This window comes from Balaenoptera physalus (assembly GCF_965194825.1).
Source record: "Balaenoptera physalus genome assembly, chromosome: 3".
Lineage (NCBI taxonomy): Eukaryota > Metazoa > Chordata > Mammalia > Artiodactyla > Balaenopteridae > Balaenoptera > Balaenoptera physalus.
The window spans coordinates 8,206,430-8,222,404 of record NC_138890.1 but is presented as its reverse complement, the minus strand read 5'-3'; the positions used below and the strand labels follow the sequence as shown (position 1 = coordinate 8,222,404).

The following is a 15,975-nucleotide window of genomic DNA, read 5'->3' as shown; positions in this document are numbered from 1 at the left end:
ATTTCCGCTTCCGCCGGGAGCCGGAAGTCACTGTCTCCCGGGTGAACGAGGCAGTCGCAAAGAGCGTCGGTGAGTGCAGGTGAAGGTTCGCGCGGGCGTGCTATGGGGCCGGGTGGGACTGGGCGCTCTGCGACTCCGGGGCGCTGACGGGGTCCTGGAGGAGGCACCGAGGGCCCAGGGCTTGGGGGGCGGCCCATCGGGGGACTTGACTCCCCCGGGTCCCAGCGGGTCCCAGCCCGCTGCTCGGAGGCCTGGCTTCTACCGGCGGCCGACGGGAGGCGACGCTGAAGCCTCGGTGAGCCTGGAGGGACGGCCCACCCGCCTCCTCTTGAGTCCCGGCAGGGTCGGTGGCTGAGCCCTTTTCCAGCCCCCACCTTGGCGCGCTTTGGACTTAGATCGCCACAGAAGTACAGTCCGAGGCCCCTGGAGTTTCATGTGCAGGCCAGACTCCCTTTTCTGGAGTGTGGTTGGCGGGTGCTGTAGTCACCGGGGAAAATGAGATTCTGGGGTCCACCTGTAGCTTCTGATTCAGGAGACTTGTTTATATTCAACAGTTATTGAGCTCTTAATGCATACCAGGTACTGTGGGTGCTGGGGATTCAGCAGTGGGCAAATCATTCTCCCACCCGAACCCGCAGAACTGACATTCTAGTGCGGGGAGATCTGGGGTTAGGTTCAGAAATCTGCATTTTTTGAGCACCCCCAGGTGATTCTGGTGCAGGTGGTAACCAGGGCCAGGCTTTGGGGAAAAAAATTCAACAGAACACTACCGCTGTACGCCCGAAGGTGAGAGCCTGGGCTGCAGAACTGGCTACGCCTTACTAAAGCCTACTGGGTCTTGTAGGGTCTGGCTCCTTCTCTTCTGTTGCATCTCACACCCATCTCCCCATTGCTCGCTGGGCTTCAGCTGTACCAGTCTTCTTTCTCTTTCTCAAGAAAAGCTTCTTCTGCCTTGGAGCCTTTGCGGTTGTTATTCCCTCTGCCTGAGCTACCATGCATGGTCGCCTTCTCTTATTCAGGCCTCAGCTTAAATGACTCTTACCCAAGGGTTCTTCCAGCTCCACCCTTAAGTAGCCCCGTCCCAGAAGTGTTCACTTAGCCCTGTTTCATTAACCTCATAGCACTTACCGATATTGGAAATTATCTCCCTTATTAGTTAGCTGAAGGGTCTGTCTTCCTCCGCTACAATATCAGTTGCACAAGAGCAGATACCTTGCCTGCCTTGGTTGCAGCAGTGCTGTGGTTTACTGTAGGCCTGGCATTGGTCATTCATTCATTCAGTAAATCTTTGTTGAGAGCCAGCTCTGTGCCACGAGCCGTTCTAGGCGCTGGGGATACAAAGAAAAGACAGAAATCCCTGCCCTCGAGGAATTCACATTTGGAGGGTGCTGGGCAGAGTTAGAGATGCAGGGAGACCAGTGAGGATGCTGTGGTGATAATACAGGCCAGAGATGACGGGGACTCGAGACTCAGACCACGGAGCTGGCCCTGGGAGTGGTGAGAAGTGGCCAGATGCTGGATGTCTTTTAAAGGTAGAACAGTAGGATCAGGATGGGACAAGGAGTGTGAGAGAGGGCAAAAGGAACTGAGGCTGAGTCTAAGGTTTTTGGAAAGATGGACTTTGCTGCCTGTGGGACAACACATTGAGGTGTTCGGAGCTCGGTTGTGGACAGGTTCTGTTTAAACGTTTGGTAGCACCGGGTAGGAGTGTGGCTGAGGCAGGTGGCCAGGGGAGCCTGCAGTTCAGAGAAGACATCGGTGTAGAGGGGGCATTTGAAGCCCTGACGCTGGGTGAGATCTCCATGGAAATGAATGGCGATGGAGAGGGGAGGGGTCCAAAGACTGAGCTTATGGACTCACCATCATTAGCGAATTGACAGGGTAAGGATGGGGTTGCAGCAGCAGCAGAGACTGCAGGAAGCTGCCACTGAGGAGGGTGGGAGAGCCCTGTGAGAACGGTGGCAGGAGGAACCGGTGTGTCCAGTACCCTGAGGAGTGAGGACTGCCCCTTGGGGTGGACAGCATGGAAGGGGCTGGGGAGAGAGGGTAGGAGGGAACGCAGACAGCTGTACTAGGAAAGCTCACAGAGAACGAAGAGGTGATTTTTAATGATGGGAGAGGTCATAACAAGTGTGTTTGTTAATGATCCAGTAGAGAGAAAATGTGATGTTGGGATCCAAGGCACAAGGTAACAGATTGTTTTTGTGGGGAGCGTGGACGTTCTTCCATAGCAAAGGAGAGAAGGTCGAGGGGGTGGTCCTGGGGACTTGTGGATTGTGGATGTTGTCTGACTGCTTCTGTTTACTCAGTGAATTGGAAGCACCCTTAGTTAAGAACAAGGATGTTGCATAGAGAGTGGTCTTAAGTATAAATGAAACTCTGGTCCTTATCTGGCAGGCTGCTGACCTCCTCTGCCACGGAAGAATGATGCCAGAATCAGGGTGGGGCAGGGCTGGGGGGAGGACCACTTGACCGCTTCCTAGAGCGTCGAGCCGGAGGGACGCGTGGGTCCCACGAGTCGCTGACTTCTGCCCCCATCCTCCCACAGGTTTGCCCTCCTGCAGACATGGGGCGCAGAAAATCAAAACGGAAGCCACCCCCCAAGAAGAAGATGACAGGCACCCTAGAGACCCAGTTCACCTGCCCCTTCTGCAACCACGAGAAGTCTTGTGACGTGAAAATGTGAGCGGGGCCCGGGATCCTGCCTCACGGGTCCTGCCCTCTCCTTCCTCAGTCGGGAGGTGGCTTCCCCCCACCCCCACCCCCACTGTCCTCCATTCTGTCCCCAGCCTTCCTGGTTAGGGGGATCGTCACCCACAGACACAGGCCCCTTCGTTCACTAAGTCCCTGCATCTCCTCCCGTTCCAGGGACCGGGCCCGCAACACCGGAGTCATCTCTTGTACCGTGTGCCTGGAAGAATTCCAGACGCCCATCACTTGTATCCTTGGGAACCCGGGCTTTTCCCAGGGGATGAGGGCGGGGCGTCAGGGCTGCTCTGCCCAGAGTGGGCTGCTCAAGGGCACCCAGCCCTGCTGTGTGCCCTGGTGGTGTGGCCACCGAGAGGAACCAGTGCCACGTGCTGACTTACATGGGGTGACAGGCTTCAGGGCAGGGGTCTGGCTAACAGTAGCGTGAGCAACAGAAGTGTGTATAGGAAAGGGGTCCAATGCTACCAGTTGCCCTTGACCTCAGCGGCTCAGATCTGTCGGAACCAGTGGACGTGTACAGCGATTGGATAGATGCCTGCGAGGCAGCCAATCAGTAGCAACGCAGAGGACCCACTCCCTTGGCAGCCTCACCCGCTGGGTACCAATCCAGAGACATTCCAGGGTCCAGGGTGTGGGTCCAGGGCCTCTGCAGCCCTGTGTGTGTGTGTGGAGTGGGTGTGGGCATGGGTGTGAGTGTGTGTGTGGCTGCAGGTGTGCCTGGGGGTGTGTCCTCGTGGGCATGGGGTAGAGTTGAAGGGTTGCTGGGTCCCAGGGGCCTGAACTGCCTCCCTTGGCTCCGAAAGCCTTTGACTTGCTCCCTCCTCTGGCACCTGGCCCCCTGGCTTTGGGGCCCTGGCCCCTCCAGGGACCTGTGTCCTGCTATCGTAGGTGAGGGCAAGCCCAGCAGAGGCTGCCTCGGGACTCTCCAGCGTCTTCCCCCACCTCACCAGCACTTGTCCATTTGAACTGGACCGACTGCCCATCCTCCTTCCCTGCCTTCCAAGGCCTGTGGCCTGGGATTCAAGCCACAGGCCCACAGGCCTTCTGGCAGGGCAGCCTGTTTTCACGTTTGGCCACTTTTGTAGGAGGAGGGAGGGGCTGGGTTGGGGATAGCTGTCAGTCACCAGCCCTTAAATAAAGCAGCCAACGCAAAACTCCCAGCTCTCTGGTTTCCTGGGCTCTGGGTCAGACCCAGGGGCTCAACGAGGGAACGGGGGAGACAGGCATTCAGAGGTGGCCTGGCGGGCCATTGGAAGTGGTCAGTCCTTCAAACTGTCCAGCGTTTTATCTACTCTACAAGCATTCAAGGTGAAACCAGGGCAGTGCTGGGCTCAGGGGACAGGGATGAACCCACAGACATCTGGCAAGGCGTTTACAGTCACAGCAGAAACCGGGGCCAGCAGAGCCCAGGGTGGGGATTGGGGGGGTCAGAGAAGGCTTCCTGGGGGACAGCCTGAAGGAGCTAAGGCTCAGGGGCCACACTGTGCCAGAGGCCAATGTCAGGTTTACCTGCCTTGCCCCCATGTCGCGACAGCCGCCCTGAGGAAGATGCTCGCAGATGAGGAAACAGGCCCGAGACAGGAGGTCACCGGCCAAAGGTCCCACAGCCAGAAGACTGCACGGCCGGGCCTTGAACCCAGGAGGCCTGGTTTCACAGCCCAGCATCTTACTTCCTCCTGAGTCCAGGGTCCAGGCTAAGGGAACAGCTCCTGGCTTCCTGGGGGCTGGGGGGCGGCGGGGAGCACTGGAGAAGAGTAAGGGACCCTTGTCCTAGGGTCGCGAGGAGTCTCTCGGAAGGCTGGAGGTGGAGCCAGACGCACGTGTAGGGTGTAAGAAGAAATGTTTGGGCTTTGTCCCTGGCTCCTGGCAGGAAGCTTCTAAAACCCTTGGAATTTCCTGAGCAACTGGAGTACTTTTTGTCATCCATAAAGAGCCCCTTTGGATCACAGGTGAGATTATGCTAATGAAGTGACTTAGAGTGGGGCCCTAGATAGTCTCAGGAAGGGGCAGGATGCAGAGTAGGAACTCAGTCAGCCACACCCACCAACCTTCGGGAAGGGGAAGGGACCTACAGATGAAGCGGTTATGAGGACAAGATTTGGTGAGCTTCCACCCTTGGTGAACACAGGGAGGTGCTGGGACACTCGGGAGAGAGCACGGAAGCTCCACCCTCCTTCCCCATACCTTGCCCATGGCATCTCTTCCGTCTGGCTCCTCCCGAGTTATATCCTTTTATAATAAACCAGTGATGTAATAAGTAAAATGTTTCTCCGAGTTCTGTGAGCCACTCTAGTAAATTAACCAAATCTGAGAAGGGGGTGGGGGGAACCCCCGATCTCCAGCTGGTTGCTCAGAAGCACAGGTAACAACCTGCACTTGTGATTGGCAGCTTCAGTGGGGGAGGGGCAGTCTTGGACAGAACCCTTATCCCGTGGGATCTGATGCTCTCTCCAGGTAGAGAGTGTCAGAACTGAGTTAATTGCTTGGTGGTATTGGAAAAAACACACCTTCACAAGGCTGATGGTGAGACCCCAGATGGTCTCATGGTGTGGAGGTCCTGACACTCCAGCAGTGTGGGGCAGGTCCATCTCCACCTGGCCTTGTGAGCCTGGGCAGCAAGTGACTTGTGCTTTGGCTTCCTCGTTGGTACAGTGGGAAGGATGATGGAACCTTCCTCCCAGGGCCACGCTGAGGATGGATGCACCTATCGTGATTCCTGGCACGGTTCGAACAGACTCGGACCCACCAGGGCAGCGAGGGATATGAACGGCCGAGAAGATGCTGACCAGGCCAGAAGCCCTGGCCACCAGGCCCAGCCACTGGGTCTGGCATGTGTCCCCAGGGCCCTCTCTACACTGACATACCCCTCCTTGGTGCTCCCACCTCCCCCTCCAAGGCCCCAGGTGGGGTCCCCTGGCCGAGGCAGGACCCAGTGGACACAGAGTGGTGGACAGGCACCGGGGGTGATGCCCTCTGGGGTCCAGGGAAAGGGGGCTCCTGCCAACCAGGGCCCGCCCACCCCAGTCTTACAGACCAAGTGCTAATATGGTGCTGTTTTCCCAAGAAGGCAGGGCCCTAGGCCAGGCATGTATCCTCCTCAGCATAGCTTCCCCGAGCTGGCCCCGTGGTAGCAGGGCCTTGGGTAGCAGGACTTAGGGTAGCCAGGCCAAGAGCGCCTGGAATCCAGTTTACGAGGCCCCAGGGGCCGTGTGCGTCTGTGTGAGCGGGTCTTCTGATGTCTGTCTCTGCAGGTCCCCACATTCCAGCCTCGCCCCCTGCCCTGGGGAGGGAAGGGGAGAAGACCGCTGTGCCCCCAGCATGGCCGCATCCTCTCGTTGGAACCTTGGCAGTTGATAGCTTCCGAGCAGGATAGCTGGGGCCCACATCACTGGGAGAGCAGGGTCCCCTCTGAAATGTGGGGAGGTTGGGACCTTGTCCAGACTTCTGGGATCCTGTGCTGGCAGGCCAGGCGCCTGGGCCAGCTGCATCCTGCAGTCAGCTACTTAACTGCTCTGTGCCAGGTGGTAAAGGGCCATTGCCAAAGTGCCTCCACTGTGCCCATCCAAAGTGGGCACATCTTTCCAAAGTGCCCATCTTTCCCCACTGCCCTGTCCCCTCCCACCTTCCCACAGTCTACTTCAGGGCTAAAGGGTTCTCCCTGCCCACAGGGGCCTCCAGGACCTGGCTGGTTGTCCATTCTCATGGTCAGTACCAAATGTCATCCCCTGTCTGGAGGCATCATTTCATTTAAGCTCCCTGTGACCCCACAAGGTTCCATGTCCTCATTTTCCTAATGGGAAAACAGGCCTAGGGAAGGGAAGTGACTTGCCCAAGGTCACCTAGCTGGCAAGCTGCAGAACTGTGATTTACATCCCATTTAGCCCGTCCCGGCGCTTGGCCTCAATGCAACACAGAGGCCCCCAGGGAAGGTAAATGGGTGCTGAGCATGTGTGTGTGTGTGTGTGTGTGTGTGTGTGTGTGTGTGTGTGTGTATTGTGTACCTGTGTGAGGGTTTATGTTTTTATGTGCCTCGAGTAGGAGTGTGTACTGCATGTGTATCTGTGTGTGAAAGGGTGTGTGCACTAAGGCTGTAGAGAGCGTGTGAACACCATACACACGAAGTGTGCATGCGTGTGGATTTTGTGAGTGGGGGGGGCCCGTCCTGGGTCCAGTGAGCTCTGTGAGCTCTGTGTGTGTATCTTAGGGTGCATGTGAGTGTGTGTGCCTGTGCAGATGTGTGTGTGGGAGATGGGGTATATCTGAGCAAGGCCACTTATGCGTGTGCTAGAGCCACACAGCCTCTGTGACAGAGCAGCCCTGAGTCCTCAGATGACTTTACAGCCATTTATTGTGCTCCAGTGAAGTAGAAAAAGAAAGTGCTCGCGTTACAAACACCGCTGTCACATCCCTTAACGCCAGCTGCAAACCAAACCGCGTGTGTCCGCTGGGGGTCTGGGCATGCAGTTTGCTCCCACTGTGGGAATGGGGGGGGAGGCGAGCCTGGGCTCTGGGGGCTTCGCTTGGGGGGCGCTTCTTGTCCTGGGGGACCCACCTGTGGGGAGCGGGGGACAGCGGGGTAGCTTTGCTCAGTGCGTCCTTTGGGTGCTGCTGGGAACACCCAGCTCTATGTTGGACCCGGGGAGGATTCCCCTTTCCCCCCAACAGGCCCCCCCCAGTCTGCTCCCCCCAAACGCTAACCCTGTAGGCAGGTGCCAGCGGGCTGGAGGAACCATGCAGGGGGAGGGGGTCGGCGGGCCGGGCTGGGCCCTGCCAAGAGCAGCAGCCGGCCTCCCGGGGGGAAGGCGGGAGGCCCAGGGCCCTAGGCGGAGTTGTAGTAGTTGTGCGTGTGGTGGTTGTGGGCAGGCTCGCCCAGCTCCGGGTACTCGGGCGTCAGGCAGTACTTGGGGTCGTAGACCTGGCGGGGCAGCCCGTACACCGTCATGCCCCGCTGCGAGGCCCCCTTGTTGCTGCCCATCTGCAGGCTGACATTGAGCGTGTCGCAGTGCTCCATGCCCAGCCCCGGCTCGAAGATCTGCCGCTTGGTCCCGGGAGCGGTCATGCCGGCCTGCGGAGGGCAGTGCAGTCAGGCCGAGGGGACGGCGAGGGGCACAGCCCCACCAGCCCGCCCCATGGTCCCCCACACACCTGGCTGGCTCCCTTGTTGGTGCCCATCTGCAGGCTGATGGTGGCCTGGTCCAGGGGCTGGTCTGTGCCCAGCTTGGGGTCGTAGAGGTGGCGCCGGGTGCCGTAGGCTGTCATGCCCTGCTGGCTGGCAAACTTGTTGGTGCCCATCTAGGGAGCCAGAAGGAGAATCACCCCGAGGCTTACAAATCTCACGGTGGGCCACGAGATGTAACTCATGTCAGCAGACACTTAACATGGCCCTCTAATGAGGCACTGTTTCCACCCTCAGGCTACAGACTGGAAACTGAGGCCCAGAGAAGGTGGGTCACATGACTGATAGGTGGCCTGACTTCCAGGGTTCAAGTTCCAGCCCGGCCGCTCATCACGTGGGCAACCCTGGCAAGTAAGCTATCTTCTCCAGGCCTCAGTTTTCCCATCTGTATAAAGGGTATGCTGATAACAGTACCCACCCCCTAGAGCTGTCGGAGGAGTGAGGGTATGGAAAAATGCCAAGCATATAGTAAAGGCCAAATATCCTGCCAACCCCCTGCCGAAGCCTGAAGGGACCAGGGCGCCCTCCCGGCCTCCTCCACTCCCTGACCCTCTGCTTAGCTCAGCAGTGAGACCCGGGTGAAGAAGGGGCAGTACCTGCAGCCCGATGATGTTCCGCCCTTCTCTTAGCTTCTCTGGCTCAAATTTCCGTTCCTGCTTCTCTGCGTATTTCACTCCCACGTTCACCTTGTTCCCTTTCGTCTTGGCCTGGGGAGGGCGAGGGGGGGCAGGGACTGACAAGGAAGCCCCTGGGCCACACTGTCCCCTCGGAGACCCTGAGCAGCACCTGCTTTCCCCCTCCCACCCACGCGGGGCTCAGAGGGCACAAGGGGCCCTACCCGCATCCCAGCCCCGAGCGCCCGCGGCCCCCCGGCCCCATGCCCACCCTTCAGCCACGCTCACCATGCTGGCCAGGGCCAGGAGGGTGGACTGCACTTGGGTGTAGTTGGTGTTCTCGAACAGGTCGTTGGCCTCAAAGATGTCGTGGGGCTTCACCCCGTACTTGGTGATGGCCTTGATGAAGTTGCCGATATTCTCCAGCTGGAGGGGAGCCGGTGGCAGTCAGGGGTGGGAGGGGAGTTGGGGGTCTGGGTGGAGCTCTGAGGGGCTATGGGCCAGGGGTCGAAAGAGTTAAGAGAGTCTGGGCTCACCTGGTGCCAGTTCTGGGTGGACTCATTGACCTTCTTCACAGAGCCTGGCTGGAGCTTATTGATGAACCTGCAAGGTGCAGGGGAGAGCACTGAGGAAGGGGCCCCCTACTGCCCCCACCCAAGCCCAGCCCAGCAGGACAAGGGGTCAGGATGACAGTCAGTGGGCGCTATGCTTTCTTCTGTTTCCCACTGCAGTCAGCCCCCAGCTGCAGCCCCACACAGACCATCCGCACACACAGGCAGGACCCAGATGGGAAACCAACCCCAGGGAGCTAGACTCGTTCAGGTCGGAAAGTCTCCCGATGGAGGGTGTAGGGGAGTCTCCTGGGTGCACCTGCCTCGCTCGTGACCATGTTTCAATCTCCTTTTCTTTTGCGAACCGCTATACCTCGGAGAGCCCGCAGCTCAGGACTGGGGCCTCTTCTCTGGCTACACTCACCCCCTTGATCTCATCCAGTCTCTTGGCATTTTATTTTTTTTTGGCCATGCTGCGTGACATGTGGGATCTTAGTTCCCCGACCAGGGATCGAACCCGTGCCCCCTGCAGTGGAAGCACAGAGTCTGAACCACTGGACGGCCAGGGAAGTCCTCTCTTGACTTTAAATGCCATTCATATGCCAACAACTCCCCAACATCTTCCTGCAGCCCACCTCTTACTCTCCATTCCAGCTCCCCACATGGGTGTCTCAAATCAAATGAACCGTACCTGGCCTCCTGACACCCACTTCCCCCCACAGAACTCCCTCCATCCTCCCCAGCTCAGTAAACCCAGCCCTCCAGGTCTCAGAATCTAAGGAAAAAAAAAAAAAAAAGGTCATGAAGAACCTAGTGGCAAGACGGGAGTAAAGACACAGACCTACTAGAGAATGGACTTGAGGATATGGGGAGGGGGAAGGGTAAGATGTGACAAAGTGAGAGAGTGGCATGGACATATATACACTACCAAACGTAAAATAGATAGCTAGTGGGAAGCAGCCGAATAGCACAGGGAGATCAGCTCTGTGCTTTGTGACCACCTAGAGGGGTGGGATAGGGAGGCTGGGAGGGAGGGAGATGCAAGAGGGAAGAGATATGGGGACATATGTATATGATAACTGATTCACTTTGTTATAAAGTAGAAACTAACACACCATTGTAAAGCAATTATACTCCAATAAAGATGTTAAAAATAAATTAAATAAATAAATAAATAAATAAATAAATAAATAAAAATTAAAAAAATAAAAGCCCTCTGCCGCCCTTGACTCTCCTCTCCCTCTCTATCACCCCCACATTCCATCCCTCAGCAATTCCTTTTACTCTGCCTCCTGAAGACTTCCAGAAGCCCACCTCCGCCCTGCTCTGAGCCATCAGTGTCTCTTTCCTGGGCTCTTGCCTTGACCTCCCCTTGGGCTCCCAGCTTCCACCTCATCCCCTCCAGATGCTTGTCATCCCATGGCTAAAATGGCCTTCTTAAAACAATTCCGTTACGGTTTATCATAGGATATTAAATATAGTTCTCTGTGCTATACAGTAGGACCTTGTATAACTTTGCTGTACAGCAGAAATTAACACAACTGTAAATCAACTATACTTCAATTAAAAAAAAAAATTTCCAGTTACTCCCCAGTTCAAAGCACTCCCATGGTTTCCTATTGCCTTGAGAATAAAAGCCTAACTCCATAGCATGAAGGACGAAGAGGCCCTGTACCATCTGGCCCCCAGCTAACTCCCTCCACTTTCCCTGATCACTGAGGCATGCTCCCACCCCAGGGCCTTTGCACTGGCTGTCCCCGCTGCCTGGCCCACTCTTCCCTAAGATGTCCTGCCGGCAACTTCCCTCACTTCATCTAAGATTCTGCTTCAATATTACCTCTTCAGAAAGACCTCCCAGACCATTCTGTACAAAGCAGCAACCCTTCGCCCCCTGCCTCCCGCCCCCCATCCTTCCCAGCTTGACTCTTCCTCATGGCACTTCCCACCACAGACAAGTATGTGATTATTTCATCAATTATTTGTTCAATCACCCCCACCAGGACTAAAGGTCTGTAAGCGCCCCAAGTCCAGTCTGTTTTGTTCACTATCCCCAGCGCCTAGACCTGGCTGGCACACAGCAGGTGCTCCAAAATGCACCTCCTCCATAAATGGGTGGGTGGCCCTGCACTCTTTAAGGCCTGGGACACCAGGCCGTCCCCCCATTCCTTGGATATGGTAGAACAACATCCCCCAGCTCCTCTCTTTCCAGCAGCTAGGGCTTGGTAACGCTGTGCCTTCGGGAAGCTTCCCTAGCACGAGCTCTGGCTCTTAGGGTCACCCTGCCCTGGGTCAGACTCAGAGAAAAAGACAGGACCCCAGCTGGGCTCAGGGCCCCGCCCAGAAATAGGGTTGCAGTGAAATCTAGGAGGTGGAATCTGGAATCGGGGCTTGGGAGCTGTTGAGGGTTTTCCTCTCCCTCAGTGATTAGGTTCTGAGAGGGGGAGAAAATCAGGGCCCACTTAAATTACTGTGGCGCATCCCTCAGGTCACCAAGCCAGCAGTGGACAGCTGATGTGGCCCAGTGCCTTTTCGCCGTGACCTCCCTTTCTTGGGACTCTAGAGACCATACATGTGGCTGCCCCGTATGCGTGGCGGTTCAGACTCTAGATTCGGAAGTCATTTCTGTTGGAACAGCGTGGGACTTTGGGCGACGTGTTTTACCTGAGGCTCAGTTTTCTTTACTGTTAAATGGGCACAGTGATTATCTTTATATCTGATACCTCAAAACAAAGGTATCAGATATAAAGTGCCCAATCCAGCTCTGAGCTCTTGGTCATTTGAGGGGCTCAGGTAGTAGAGATGAGGGGTTGGGGGCAGCCCAAGGCAGAGTCTGGGCCATGAGCGCCCCACTCACTCGCAAAGAATGATGCCATCTTTGAGGCCGTCCATGAAGTTGTTGCCAATGCGGCGCCCTGTCACCCCCTCGATCCACTCTCGAAGCTCCTGCTCCCGCTGGTGGTCGTACTTCTGGGCCAGCTGGCAGTGGGGGACACAGAGAAGGTGGTGAGGACGCAGTGGGGAGCAGGGTTGACTCCCAGGCCCAATCCAAGATTCCCTAGGTCTGATCTCTTCCCTCGTCCCTTCCCAACTAAGGCAATTCTGTCCCAACGTCCAGTTGGGGGGGGGGGGGTTGCTGAGGGCCAGTGTTGAGGTGGCACCTGCCCAGGGGGCCATTCCAGGCATTCTGAGGTTTGGCACCACAGAATGTGGATTAAGGGGTGGAGAACGAGATACTCAGAGCTGGGGGGCGGCGCCTGGCCTCTTGGTTCCCCCTCCAGACCAAACTTGGGGTTTAGCTTCCCCTGGCCCTGCCCCCGTCCTGGGAGCTTCAGGCAGGGGAGGAGGAGCCCTAAGGAGGTGCCCCCGGATGCCGCCTTGCAGGGGACTGCTCTGTCTTACATCTCTGTCTCAGTGTCTCTCCAGGTCCTCATCCCTGGGGCCCCCTCTCTGGCTCGGGGCAAGGGCCTGTCTTTGCCTTAACTCCTGGCCCCATGCATGTCTGTATTTCTCTGTCTCTCTCCCCATGGCACGATGTCCTCGGTCTCTCTCCCAGCGCTGTCTGTCTTTCCTAGGCCCTGTCATCCTGTCCCCATCTCTTCGTGTCCGGCTGGGGGTGGGGCTCATAGCTCGTCCATCTCTGCTTTCATAGGTCTCTCTCCATCTCTCCGACTCCAGGTTCCCTGCCTCGGGTGAGGATGGGGCTCAGCCGTCTCTCCGCCTCTCCATCCCTGTCTCAGTCTTATCTTGCTCCAGGCTCGCCCTCCCCCATCCGTCCCTCTCAAGTCTCAGGCTTCCAGTATCTCTGCGTCTCTCCCCCACCTCTCCTCTCCCACTTTGCCCCCCTCCGTTTCCCCAGAACTCTCTACCCCAGCCCAGACAGGCTCCGGGCCCCTGGGAGACCCGGTCGCCCCTTCTCCTGGGGGAGGGGATGGCCCCCTCACCTGGCCCCGGCCTTGCCGCCCCCCTCCCCATCAGCCCGGCTTTATAAAGCAAACCGGCCCTTATATAGCGCGGCCCCGCGGGCCGGGCTCCCGAGGCCGCCTTATATGGCGCGGCGGCTCCGCTCGGCTCCTGGGCCGGCGCTGGGGGGAGGGGGGGCGACGCTGGGATCTGTCTCCTGCCCGAGCACCCGCCCCCTCCTCCAGCCCCGAGGATCCCCCCGACTCAGGTTCCCAATCCCAGCTCCCCATTTCCTGCCTGTGGAACCCTGGGAAAAGCCACCCTGAGCCTCAGTGTTGCCCTCTGTCAAATGGGGCTGGGACTCCTCCCCGGGCAGCGCTCAAGGGATTGTTCCAGTGGGTTGGGGACTTCAAGCTCGCTGCCCTGGAGAAGCTGATCCCATGGGGGGCGTGGGCCACAAGTTCAGGGGCCCAGTTCTGAATCTCTCTTATATAGGACCAGAGCTACTTGCCTCTTCTTTCTGAACCTCAGTTTACCCATCCATAGCATGAAGGCGATGTCCCCATGTCCTCCCACCCCCAGAATTAGGAGACCCCTGCTTTGTCCCTAATGCCCACTCTCTGCCCATCCTCAGCCTCTCCATTTCCTTCACGATCTCCAACACCTTGGGGCCTCACCTCCCAGGAACCCCAGCTCTGGAGCACGCCACAAATTCTTTGTCAGGCTAGGGGGTGTGGGCAAAATCAAGTCCTTCCTCAGACCCCCAGAAACAAAAAGGGTTAACAGGGGACTCTAATCAAGTGGGGTTTCACAATGGACCAACCGCCTCAGTTTACCTGTGACTGCCTGCATGCCCCCCCCATTTCACACCCCAACAGGAGCTGAGGGCTCTGGGATGCTCAGGCCGGGGAGGAAGGCAGCCCCTTCCCCATACTCGTCCTTTTTCTCTCTCAGGTTCCAAGTCATATGGGATAGGCAGGAAGGGGGTCCAGGGAACCCCAAGTGTGGGGCCTCTGGCCTGGCAGGGCAAGTGGGCCAGGTCGGGGGGAGGCCCTCCAGCCCTACCTTGTTCTTGACCTCAGCTGACAGCCCGTAGGCGGGGCCTCGGTTGAAGTGAGCAGAGGACATGCTGGCTGACGGTGGACAGCGGTGGCAGTAGCGCTGAAGAAGGCAGCAGCAGCTGAAGCTCCGTCTGCACCCTCTTCCCTCCTCACACGTTTTTGAAGCTCGGGAGGCGGCCCGGGCCTCTTCCAAGGCCGTCCCATTGGCCATAGAGGCCTACCAAGGGGCGGGGCGCCCCCCACCTTGGCCAGCCCCCCTTCGTGATGTCAGGGCCTTGGTATTGGGAGCTGATTGTGTCATTGTTTCCACCTAGGGGGGCGGCCTGGGTTATTCTTTTTTGGGGCGGCGGGCAGCTTGGCCAGACAGAGACCAACCTTTCCCCACTCCCCACTGTTCATTAGGCCTCTGGCTGGGTCTCCTAGTCTCTTTGTGTCTGTCTCTGAGGCCATCTCCCCACACCTCTAAGGTCATCTTTCTTCGTTTCTCTCCTGTCTTGAGGCAGGACTACCACCTGTGGTAGTTTATGGAGCGCCACCCTGGTTTTAAGTCCAGACACCAATAGTCTATAAATGTAGGCCAGCCCCTTCCCCTCTCTGAGCCTCTGTTGCCACATCTGTAAAATAGACTAATGATAGTGCCTGTTCATGAGGGTGTCGTGAGGATCAGAAGAAATAAGGCCTGGGACTTCCCTGGTGGTCCAATGGTTAAGACTCTGTGCTTCCACTGCAGGAAGCACGGGTTCGGTCCCTGGTCAGGGAACTAAGATTCCGCAAACCAGGTGGCACAGCCAAAAAAATAATGCCTCCAATATGCCCAGGGCAGTGCCTGGTACAGGGAAAGACAGGCAATAGCAGTATTTCTGCTGAGAATCTGGCACCCCTCTTCTGTCCCCTCCATCCCCTCATAAGGACCTGGGGGAGCAGAGACCCTGGATCTCACCCTCCCCATCCACCTGTGGGTTGCCTGAACCACGGAGTGGCTGTGTTAGTGGGTTCCAGGCCATGGACACCCCCATATATTCCTGTCCCAGCCAGGCCGGCCTGGAGGGAACATGTGCAAGCAGCCCTACCTGTCCAGATCTCACCCTTGTACCACAGGGGTGGATGACATGCCCACGTCATGCCATGTATGTTCAGGCCATGTTAGGGACACTTGGATAACATGTCAGCAACCATATCATACACTAATGATACGTCAAGGACATGCAATTTGCTGGCCACATGCTAAGGGCACAGCCGTGATGTACTGATAATGACAGCAGCCCTTATGTTAGGCCCTGGTCCAAATGCTGTACACGTATCCACTCAAACCTCACAACACCCTCAGAAGTGGGTGCTGCTATTATATCCACTTTACAGATGGGGAAACTGAGGCACGGGGGCGTGGAATCCCTTTCCCAGTGTCACACAGCTCACTAGTGACAGAGCAGAATTTGAACCCGGGCCTCTGCCCCTAATGCTATGAGGCTAAGGCAGGGTTTCTCAATCTTGCTACTGTTGACATCCCGGCTGGATAATTCATCGTGGGGGCAGGGGTCTGTCCTGGGCATTGCAGAACTTTAAGCAGCATCCCCAGCCTCTACCTACTCAGTGCCAGAAGCAACGCCCCCCCCCCTCACCTTAGTCTTTATTGTTTTGTTTTGGCCGCACCGCATGGCATGCGGGATCTTAGTTCCGCGACCAGGGATCGAACCCGAACCCCCTGGGGGGTCTTAACCACTGGACCGCCAGAGAAGTCGTTCCTCCCTTCACCTCCCCCCACCTTAGCCTTGACAAACAGGAAAGTCTCCAGAGGTTGCCAAATGTCCCTGGGAAAGCTATGGGGGGGAGGAGTCGCCAGCAGATCGCTCCCATTTGAGAACGACTGGGCTAAGGCAACTACCAAGTTGATAGCGTCTAATGGTATATTGAAGATACGCTAAAATACATAAAATGAGCAAACAATCAGCTCCCACTACGTACTG

General features: G+C 57.2%; 2 protein-coding genes across 5 annotated transcripts; one reads left to right on the top strand and one right to left on the bottom strand.

Moving 5' to 3' along the window:
- ELOF1 (elongation factor 1) lies at nt 1-4,972 on the top strand. 4 transcript variants are annotated; one of them, XM_082456199.1, is made up of 4 exons: nt 1-69; nt 2,549-2,682; nt 2,869-2,939; nt 3,202-3,863. In XM_082456199.1, exons 2-4 carry the CDS (start codon nt 2,567-2,569, stop codon nt 3,264-3,266), a joined length of 252 nt encoding a protein of 83 aa, XP_082312325.1. In that variant the 5' UTR covers nt 1-69; nt 2,549-2,566; the 3' UTR covers nt 3,267-3,863. The 4 variants fall into 4 exon arrangements, with proteins under 4 accessions (XP_082312325.1, XP_082312326.1, XP_082312327.1 ...); XM_082456200.1 differs by having other exon boundaries at nt 18-79; XM_082456201.1 differs by lacking the exon at nt 1-69 and adding an exon at nt 108-295.
- Nucleotides 4,973-7,039: 2,067 nt separating this feature from the next.
- Nucleotides 7,040-14,183, bottom strand: CNN1 (calponin 1). Its single transcript, XM_082456197.1, has 7 exons — nt 14,016-14,183; nt 11,905-12,026; nt 9,036-9,102; nt 8,788-8,925; nt 8,482-8,592; nt 7,855-8,001; nt 7,040-7,774 (listed from the first exon to the last, which is right to left on the bottom strand). Exons 1-7 carry the CDS (start codon nt 14,076-14,078, stop codon nt 7,529-7,531), a joined length of 894 nt encoding a protein of 297 aa, XP_082312323.1. The 5' UTR covers nt 14,079-14,183; the 3' UTR covers nt 7,040-7,528.
- Between the last annotated feature and the right edge of the window lie 1,792 nt (nt 14,184-15,975).

What these genes read in the sequence shown, in the direction of transcription:
- ELOF1 (XM_082456198.1), top strand. Translation starts at nt 2,567, where the DNA reads ATGGGGCGCAGAAAATCAAAACGGAAGCCACCCCCCAAGAAGAAGATG. An exon ending in AAGTCTTGTGACGTGAAAAT is followed by an intron (nt 2,683 to 2,868) that starts GTGAGCGGGGCC and finishes CTCCCGTTCCAG; the next exon opens with GGACCGGGCCCGCAACACCG. An exon ending in ATTCCAGACGCCCATCACTT is followed by an intron (nt 2,940 to 3,201) that starts GTATCCTTGGGA and finishes TCAGCGGCTCAG; the next exon opens with ATCTGTCGGAACCAGTGGAC.
- CNN1 (XM_082456197.1), bottom strand. Translation starts at nt 14,078, where the DNA reads ATGTCCTCTGCTCACTTCAACCGAGGCCCCGCCTACGGGCTGTCAGCT. An exon ending in GATGGCATCATTCTTTGCGA is followed by an intron (nt 9,103 to 11,904) that starts GTGAGTGGGGCG and finishes TGCACCTTGCAG; the next exon opens with GTTCATCAATAAGCTCCAGC. An exon ending in CCAACAAGGGAGCCAGCCAG is followed by an intron (nt 7,775 to 7,854) that starts GTGTGTGGGGGA and finishes TGCCCTCCGCAG; the next exon opens with GCCGGCATGACCGCTCCCGG.